The sequence below is a fragment of the Oryctolagus cuniculus genome, chromosome 6 (genome assembly GCF_964237555.1).
Source record: "Oryctolagus cuniculus chromosome 6, mOryCun1.1, whole genome shotgun sequence".
Taxonomy (NCBI): domain Eukaryota; kingdom Metazoa; phylum Chordata; class Mammalia; order Lagomorpha; family Leporidae; genus Oryctolagus; species Oryctolagus cuniculus.
The window spans coordinates 55,433,526-55,443,659 of NC_091437.1; the positions used below are offsets into that span (position 1 = coordinate 55,433,526).

The window sequence follows — 10,134 nt, forward strand, 5'->3', positions numbered from 1 at the left end:
AGAGAGAGATAGAGAGAGACAGAGAAGAGAGAGAGAGAGAGAAAGAAAGAGAGAGAGAGAGAGAGAGAGAGAGAGGGAGAGAGAGGGAGAGAGAGGGAGAGAGAGAGAGAGAGAGAGAAAAGAAATCTAACTTCCTCTCTAAAAAAAATTCACATCAGGAGTCAGGAACTCCACTTTGGTTTCTAGCATAGATGGCAGAAACAAAAAGTTACCTATCACTTCCCTGCCCTCACTTAAGCCCTATGTCCAAACAAATTAGTTAGCAAGAAGCAGTATCAACAATTACAGAGGGGGAAATTCACACCCAGAGCATTTGCTCAAGTAACACTCAAAGAAAACTAGAGGTCTGATTAAATCAACCAAATAGAGTCTTTGAGGATTGCCCCTATCTGACAAAAAGCCATGTAATTAAGGCACTTTTCAGTGGGTGTTTAAAGAAATCTGTGATATTACACAGAAAAATGAACTTTCCTATTAGATGCTTGATTCTTTGGGGAGGGGTTAAAATCACTACTCCAGAAAGTACCTTTTGGAACAGAAACATTTCCACAATGTGACATTTATTAATCCCAAAACCTTTACTTCTCAAAATCCAATACTGATTTTAAAAATCAGTATTTACAGTTTTTTTTTTTTTTCTGTGCCTCATGTCAAATGTGTCAAAATATACCTAGAATTATAAAATGTTGCTCAGGGAGCAAACTACAAAGCTAAAGCATTACAACAGGTTCAAAGTTCATACCAGCTGCCTCTGCTCCCAGGTTTATAAATACCTCAATACTATCATTCTTGAAAGCAAAACCTCCAATTAACACTGACATGAAGAACTTTTAAACTCTCACACAAAACCATGAATTAAGCTTTAAAGGAAACTTACCAGCCAGAAAAATATTCCAAGTTAACACATACTGGGGAATAAAAAATACTTCCTTTTCTAAAACTATGAATAAGTTCCAAAATTTCTAATTCCAAAGGTTTACCAATAGGCAGCTCCACAATATATACTCTACTCTGTAATGCATGCAGTGAAGTAGTAAAGATACATGTTCAAACCACACACACCTTTCTCCCTCTCTCTGGAGTTTATAGTACAAAGGCTATCAGTACAATGATACCTCAGAAAGTTCCACAGGAAACAGTATTAAAAGATTAGTTTGATGCCGAAAAAACCCTCAAAATCTGTAATTTTTACCATAATACACATTTTCCATGAACTTTGGAAGACTCCTTGTATGTGGTGTGGTCCACTATCCCATGCCCTTCTCTCCCACCTGGCAGAAACAATGTATTTTGAAGTTTGAAGTGTTAATATTGACTCTCTCAGATAAAGAAAATCATTATTTAGGTACAATTATCATTAAAACAACAACCAAAAAAACCCTCCCATTGCTTTTTAATTTTCTTTAAATATTTATTTACTTGAAAGTCAGAGGTGCAGGGGCCCAAGGGCTTAGGCTATCTTCTACTGCTTTCTCAGGCCATAGCAGAGCTGGATCGGAAATGGAGCGACCAGGACTTGAACCAGCATCCATATGGGATGCTAGCACTGCAGGCGGCGGCTTTACCCACCATGCCTCAGCGCCAGCCCCTGATTTTTTTTTGTTTTGTTTTAGCTAATTAGAGTTGCATAGAGGAGAATGACAGTGAGCTCCCATCTGTTATTGCACTCCTCAAATGCCCTCAACAGCCAGGGCTAGCCCAGGAAAAAGCCAGGAACCTGGAATTCAATCCAGGTCTCCACAAGGGCGGACAAGAATCCAAGTGCTTGAGCTATAACCTCTTGTCTCCCAGGGGGCAGAGGAAGAGGAAGCTTGAATCAAGAGTGGAGTTTAGACTCAAACCTGGGCACTCACTCAGATACAGAATGCAAGTCCAATCCCCTTAACAGCTAGGCCAAACACCTACCCTGCCTCCTTGCCTTTTTACAAAAGTTTTCAGGAGCTGTTTCCATGAGACAATCAAAACACACCTCCCCTCCCCACCCCCTGACAAAGATTCATTTGTAAGGAAGTTACAGAGAGTGAGGGAGAGAAAGAGAGGTTATCTTCCATCCACTGATTCACTCCCCAAATGGCCGCAACAGCTACAGATGGGCCAGTCCAAAGCCAGGATCTAGCAGCTTCTTCCAGGTCTCCCACATGGGTGCAAACTGGGCCATGCTCCGCTGCCTTCCTAGGCACACCAGCAGGCATCTGGATCAGAAGTACAGCAGCTGGGAACCCAACCAGTACCCAAATGGGATGCTGGTGTCACAGGTGGTGGCTCTGCGCACTACACCAAAGCACTGGAACCAACACACCAACTTTTTAAAAATCTCACACACACCAATTATAATAAAGCTGTATAATTATAGCATAATAAATTCACTTATGCTTTTAAAATTACATTAAATACTTCAGATTATAAAATATGTATGTAGGTAGTAAAGAATATACAACCACCACCACCTAGGAACTCATGAAGCAGAACATGATCATAAAATTTTAAGCCTTTTTATGACCCATGTAGTTGTGTATTGGACTAGAGAAGCACCACATTCTATGAAATACTGTAAATTAAATTGGAAAAACTGTAATTTCCCTAAGTGTTACTGTCCACATAGGTAGTTTTTTTTTTTTTTCTAAATCTACATTACAAAAAGCCCAAGACCCATCTTACATCTGGGTTACTAGCTTGTCTACTTGGTTAGTGCTGTCTGTTTTTAAAGACAGGATAACTAGAGATGCCATCTTGCAGACCAAAACTTCTTAACATTAACCTCAACACACAAACTCAAAAATTACACTCCCCTTTTATTTCTAGCAGATCTCAATTATAACTTCCTTTTTAAAATTGGGAAAATAGGGACTGAAAGAGAGTGGAGTCCTCATAGTAGCTCCAAACGAAAAAAACAGAAAAGAAAAAAAAAAAAGGTTGGTAACAGCTACCTTTTGCATAGAGATCCTTTCAACTCAGCAGAGTCCTGGAATTCATTTCTTTATGGCAGGGAAATAATCGCTATTCAAAAGGCATGAGGCAGCAAGAACACAGAAGACAGAAATTCTCAATTATGATACATTCCTAACATTTAGCAAGTGACATAATTACCAACTTTTGTGCTTTCTAGGGTATTAAAGTATTTATGGTTGCTATTTTGCTACCTACCAAAATGAAGAGGCATGAAGCTCAAACATCACTTATTTACAGTGAAAATATGAAGTAAATATAAGCACAGTAAATACAACCACAAGTGTACTTAATAATTCTGTGAGGTAAGGAGAATAGCAGTTCGCTACGAAATCAACCTAGCAGTTTTATCTATCGCTTTGATGCTTCTGGCCAGTGGCCAGCTGAAAAGCAAGTCATCAGTGCATAAGCAGCCCATCTATTATTGCATAAAACCTAAGTATTATTTTTTAAAGAATAAAACACTCAGGGCCAAAGTGGGAAAAAAAGAAACCCAAAATACCTATTTATAAACTGAAAGAAAACATTCTGTAAATGTAATAAGCACTGCAATGTTGGCAAATATACACTAGCTTCTACAGCCTGTGAGAATTTCATAGAATCCCTCATAATCTGTTTCATCTGGCCTTCAAAAAAATAATTCGTATGTCTCAGTCTATTGAGTTGCCATTAGGTCCTCATATGTAACAAACATATACCAAACTACCAAGAATTATTATCAGAATATGCCCATAAAAGGTAAAAGTTGTATTCCAATTACTTTTGAAAATGATTAATCAGCAGGAGATATTTAATTTCTAACAAGGTGCTGTAGGTTTGATATCAAGTGTTAGTATGAAGTGTTGGAATGAAGCACTAAAGAGCTATATAATTGCTATGGGTCCCAAAGCAGATTCCTGCTTCAGAGGATCCTATACCAAACTAGAGTTTCTTTGATTGTTCTTTTTGTTTTTTTGACAGGCAGAGTTAGACAGTGAGAGTGAGAGTGAGAGTGAGAGTGAGAGTGAGAGTGAGAGTGAGAGTGAGAGAGAGAGAGAGAGAGAGTGAGAGGGAGAGGGAGAGAGAGAGAGATGGTCTTCCCTCCGTTGGTTCACCCCCCAAATGGCCGCCACGGCTGGCGCATCGCGCTGATCCGAAGCCAGGAGCCAGGTGCTTCTCCTGGTCTCCCATGCAGGTGCAGGGCCCAAGCACCTGGGCCATCCTCCACTGCCCTCCCGGGCCACAGCAGAGAGCTGGCCTGGAAGAGGAGCAGCCGGGACAGAATCCGGCGCCCTGGGGTGCCGGCGCCGCAGACAGAAGATTAGCCTAGTGAGCTGTGGCACCGGCCTTGATTGTTCTTAAGGCATAAAGTCAAACCAAATGCTGAAAAATGATCAAGTATAGGGTACTTTAAAGAATAAATTCTAAAGGCAGATATTCACTGACAAATTCCAGATATATCTTGAGTTCTTAAAAACCGGTTTTACTTGTCTCAATAATCATTTCAAATAAAAAAATAGTAGTTATGAAGTAGAAAATAACCATCCTCACCCATTCAATATTTTCCTGAGGGGAGCCTCAGATAATTCTTTTCTTTAGTAAATCAGTTATGCTTACCCAGAACTATATTAGAAATCACTGCTGGCGCCGCGGCTCACTAGGCTAATCCTCCACCTGTGGCGCCAGCACCCCGGGTTCTAGTCCCGGTTGGGGCGCCGGATTCTGTCCCGGTTGCTCCTCTTCCAGTCCAGCTCTCTGCTGTGGCCTGGGAAGGCAGTGGAGGATGGCCCAAGTGCTTGGGCCCTGCACCCGAATGGGAGACCAGGAAAAGCACCTGGATCCTGGCTTCGGATCGGCGCAGCTCGCAGGCCATGGCAGCCATTTGGGGGGTGAACCAACAGAAAAAGAAAGACCTTTCTCTAACTCTGCCTGTCAAAAAAAAAAAAAAAAAAAAAAATCATTACCTCCAGGTGCACCTTATTATCTCCTGGAATTGATATTAATTTTTTTAAAAAGATTTATTTATGTGAAAGGCAGAGTTACAGAGGGAGAGACAGAGATCTTCCATCTACTGGTTCACTCCCCAGATGGCAGCAACAGGTAGAGCTGGGCAGGTCGGAAGCCAGGAGCTTCTTCTAGGTTTCTCATGTGGTGGCAGGGGCTCAAGCACTTGGGCCTTCTGCTTCTGCTTTCCCAGGCCACTAGCAGGGAGCTGGATCCGAAGTGGAGCAGCCAATGGCTTTACCTACTATGCCGAAATGCCGGCCTGGTGGTATTGATTCTTAACAACCAAATTTACAAAGCGGTCCATCAAAGCATATTTAGCAAGTTACATACATATGAAAACTTCAGCTACCTTACTTCTTAGCAAAGCACAACTTAAAACCTGTACTATGTTCCATCTAAACATATTTACTGGGCCACCATTATAGCATAGCGGTTTAAGCTTTTGGTTGTGCTGGCAGCATCCTGTATAAGTGCCAGTTCAAGCCCAGGCAGCTCCATTTTTGATCCAACTCTCTGTTAATGCACCTGGGAAAGCAGTGCAAGATCACTTAAGTTCCTGGTTTCTGTCTAGTCCAGCTCTGGCCTTGGCAGCCATCTGGTAGTGAACCAGTAGATGGAAGCTCTCTCTCTGTAACTCTGCCTTTCAAATAAAATAGGATTTTGAAAATAAATAAACCTACTTATTATGCTGGGCATTGTAATACATACTGGAGAGCCTCTCGTCACTGACTCCAGCTTCTTGCCTATGCAAACCCCAAGAGCAGTGGTAATGGCTAGAGAAGCTAGGTTGGTGCCATCCACAGGAGACCCCTGGAATGTGACCCTCGCATCTGGCCTCCACCATTATGGGTATTTCGGGGCTCCTGTCTGCTTTTCTCAATTGTAAAAAACCCTCCTTTTATTATCACCTTATTAATCCAGTTACATGCCATACAGGTAAGCAAAACATAAGCTGAAAAAACTACACATTAAGAAATCATGTCGGGCCACAATATGCCGGCCTTAGCGGCCACTTGGGGGGTTGAACCAATGGAAAAGGAAGACCTTTCTCTCTAACTCTGCCAGGAAGCAAGGAAGCAAGGGAGGGAGGGAGGGAGGAGAAAGAGAAAAGAAAGAGAAAAGAAAAGAAAAGATGAAAGAAATCATGTTGGGGCTGGCACTGTGGTATAATAGGTTAAGCCTCTGCCTGCAGTGCCAGCATCCTGTAGGGATGCCAGTTTGAGTCCTGGCCGCTCCACTTCTGATCCAGCTCCCTACTAATGGCTTGGGAAAGCAGTGTAAGATGGCACCCACGTGGGAGACCTGGAAGAAGCTCCTAGCTCCTGGCTTCAGACAGGCACATCTGGCTGTTGCAGCCATTTGTGGAATGAAGCAGACAGAAGACCTCTCTCTCTGCCTAAAACTTTGCCTCTCAAATAAATAAATCTTAAGAAAAAGAAAAAATGTCGGTGGTTGACGCGGCACAGCAGATAAAGCGTCAGCATCCCATACTAGCACTGGATTGAGTCCCAGAAGCTCCACTTCGAATCCCGCTCTCTCCAAATGGCCTGGAAAAAGCAGCTGAAGATGACCCCAGTGCTTGGGCCTCTGCCACCCATGTGGGAGACCTGGATTAAGCTCCTGTCTTTGGCCTGGCTCAGCACTGGCTGTAGTGGCCATCTGGGGACTGAGCCACTGGATGGTTCTCTCTCTCTGCCTCTTCCCAACCCTCCCCCCATAATTCTTTCAAATAAATAAACAAATCTTTAAAAAAAGTCAGACAAGGTATGAACAAACACATGATTTTATTTTCTCCTTCCCCTGGGGTTGAATTAGAACTTAATTTCAAACACTAACCTCTGAGTTACACAATCTAAAAGATAAAGCAAATTCTTTGTTAATGTACGTATGCATTTGGTTTATAAAGTGGTACTACTGGTGATGTATATAAAAGCAACGCTTTCTAACATTTACAGGAATAATGTTAAGAAAACGAATAAAGTCACTTGTTTAACCAGTATGCTATACAGTTTTTCAAGTATTGCTGTTAAGAGTTAAATGATGCAACGTATATAGCATAGTGCCTTACACATACTAACTCGACAATAAATGTTATAATTACATTTAAAAACTCTTAAGTATCCATAACTAAACAAATGTTTAACTAGGCTGTTTTGAAAAACTAGAACAATATTGAACAGTTATAAATATTCAGCACAGTTCATGGTTGAAATATCTTATTTTCCATACACAAAAAAGCAAGATGCTCCTTATGTTGGCTATAAGGAATTCAGTAGGCAGTAAAGTCATGTTTTACATATAAAAAACTGGAAATGCTGTTTTAGATTTCTAAACCACATCAACTGACCAGTTTTTCAGCATGATTCTATTTTAAGATTAATGGTCTCACAATGAACCACACTGGAGTAATGATAAACCTACTTAAGAAATAGTATTTTATTTCTCAACCTGAAGTTTATTCTATAAACTTTCAAACAGCTTAGGTGATACTCCTATCTGATTATAAGTAATTAAATCACAATCATGACAAAGAAAATCGCCATGACCAGTGGAGTCAGACTATATCAAAAATTCTTCACTGAATGTAAACACTAAGACAAGCAGATAAAGTGCATGTCGAGGGAAGATGTTCGAGTGTTCAAGATGCACACGTTTAATTCAGCAAATGTAAAGTAAATCAGAAATGTTGCTACATTACTGTCATTTAAGCTCTCAAATCTCTACTTTATTGATTCTTCCAACAACTATACCAATAAATCATCATTTAAAAATATTTTAAATTAGCAGGTAAAACTACCAGATAAGAAAGGCGTGTTTTGCTTTAAGTATTGAGACTCTCCCAATGGGGGCAGGAGAGAGAACACTGGACTTTGAGCCAAACACCTAGGGCTCTGAACCTCATCAGCACAAAGTTAGTGTAGGCTTCATAGACTTACTCAGGGACTAAGTTCAAGTTGCTCATCCGTAAAGTCAAGATCAATTTATTTCACATTTAAGTAACAATTAGCAGTTTTCCGAGAGCTAGGCCATGCTGTCTCTCCTGGGAAGTGACAAGAACCCTGACGGACAGGCAGGGAAGCTGCCAGTGCCCCGTCTTATTGCTGGAGAGTTCTACAGTCCAGTCGGGAGAATCCCTTTACACACTGTAAAAGGCCGCAAGACATCAATGTAACTCAAGATATGAGCAGGAATTCCCACATTCCTACTGGTACTGGGAGACTGCACTTGAAAATTATGACAAGGACAATGGCTAAGGGTTTCAATAAGCAAACTGCCGGAATAAAAGGTTTGAAAGAAAAAAACAATACCTTATCTTCCTTAAAGCACGGTAAGAAATTGTTCTAAGTACATGCATATAGTCAAAGAAAAATCTCTAGGGGTATACACCATAATGTTACTAGTGGTTCGCTCCGGGCAGCGGGAATACAGGTGTTCTATTTGTTTCTGTGTTTTCTAAAACAAATATCAACTAGTTGATGCTCTTAAACCTAAACAAGCGGAGGCAACTACCCGCTGGCAGCTTACGTGCACGTGCGTTTAAAAGCTCCGATTGCTAACAGTAACAATTCCCCAGGAACCCACCGGGATTTCAAGGACACCAGCGGGAAGCCCAGAAACCCCTAAAAACGAGTGGCCACTGCACCCCGGGACCAGTCAAGACTACCTCTTTTCAACGTGACTTCCAGCTGGGAGAGGAAACCTGGTAGCTCTAGTCTCGCACCAGCACGAGCGGAATCAAAAATTCCCTCCTCTGCCTCCCAGGCCTCCGGGAGGAAGTGGGAGGAAAGGGTTAGGGGGCGGCACTTGCGCGTAAAGGGGGATGGGGAGGACGGAAGCCTAGAACCCAGGGCTGGGATGGTCCCTCCGCCCCCTCCCGGGCTGGGCGCCGGCGACCGGCTTGAAGCCAGGCCGCTCAGCCAAGAGCCTTCCGAACGCGGCCCAGGGGTGCCCCCCCCAATCCGACGGGCCCATGCCCCCATCTTACAGGGCTTCTTGGCATCCTTGATCTTCATGGCGTCAGTCGGAAGAGCGAGAGGCAGCCTCGGGTCCGGGGCACGGAGCGCAGCGCGGGCGACTCCGGGGGTGGCTGGGCCGCGCGGCGAGGCCCAGCCGGTTCCTCCCCTCCGGCCGGGCGGGGCGGGCCTAGGGCGGGGCGGCGGCGCCTGAGGCGACGCCCGGCCCAGGGGGTGGCCCCCCACCCCCGCGAGGGGCGGCCGGGACCAAGCGAGCTGGGGGAAGGCCGCCGGTCTCGCCGCTCCGGGGCCCCCCCACAGCCGCTCCAGACAAAAGGCCCCGGACCCCGAGCCGCCGCCGCCGCCGCCGCCGCCGCCGCACTGAGAAATAGCCCGCCCAGGCCGGACGCCCACGTGACTCCAGCCCCCACTTGCTCCGCTCTCCGCCTGGCTGCTGGGGATTGTAGTTCTCTGGATGGGAAGGACTTGCTCTCTGAACGCCGCTGTGGGGATGGACTACAAAGCCCAGGGTGCACCGCGGCCCCACCTCCCAGGCCCCTCCGCTCCCGGAGATCGCCTCAGAGTGGTCCCAGGGAGGAGTGGGCGGGGCGTTAGTCACGCCAGCGAGGAGGCGGCCAATGGTGACTGAGATGGGCGGGCTGGGGAAGCCCGGGGCTCGGGGCCCGCCTCGCCGCCGAAGGAGACGGGGATGGGAGGGGGCGCTCTTTACAGGGACTGTCATGGCTGTTTTAGCACTCGCAGACCTCCTTCTGAGAAAGAAAAGCCCGTCGTCGTGCCACGGAAAGCTCTAAACTGCGGGTTCTAGAAGTGCTCTTGATAAACCGTGGAGTCCATTTGTGGATGAAAGGCTTTCGCCAAGGAATCCCCTACTTAATAGAGACACCTTGAAGGTTGAGGTTGGAATGAGGGTGATTGAGGAGACCACAACGCTAGCGTTTCATACTGAATCTTACCATATCTGAGGCGCTCTGCAGCGCGTGCTGGGTGGGTCACTTGCTTTAATTCAGCAGCCTTGTGAACCACGTACAATGAACGCGCTTTAATTAGCGTTCGTTTTCGAGACGGGGCAACACGTGAGAAGTTAGATTATCCGTGGAACATAGCTTAACACCATTCCATGTCCTTCTCTGGGACTCCCCATACCAGCTCTCGGGAAACTGACTCCCAGAGCCGAAATGAAGGGCTCCCGTTCTCCGCTCCTTGCCTTATGCCCGGTAGAATGTGAGTT

At 44.8% G+C, this 10,134-nt stretch overlaps 1 protein-coding gene across 3 annotated transcripts in view; it reads right to left on the minus strand.

Annotated features, from left to right (window-relative positions):
* The window catches only part of PANK3 (pantothenate kinase 3), a 28,790-nt gene extending 19,389 nt beyond the window's left edge, over positions 1-9,401 (minus strand). The window contains exons 1-2 of one of the 3 annotated variants that reach the window (XM_051844446.2): positions 8,918-9,058; positions 2,928-2,997 (exon numbers count right to left, since the gene is read on the minus strand). Coding sequence is in view for 1 of the 3 variants with exons in the window: in XM_002710198.5 (XP_002710244.1) it covers positions 8,918-8,945 (28 nt within the window). In the remaining 2 variants the exon portion in view is untranslated. Of the gene's footprint in view, positions 1-2,927; positions 2,998-8,596; positions 8,704-8,917 lie in introns of those variants that run through there. The other 2 variants (XM_002710198.5, XM_070076406.1) reach the window with 2 other exon arrangements.
* Between the last annotated feature and the right edge of the window lie 733 nt (positions 9,402-10,134).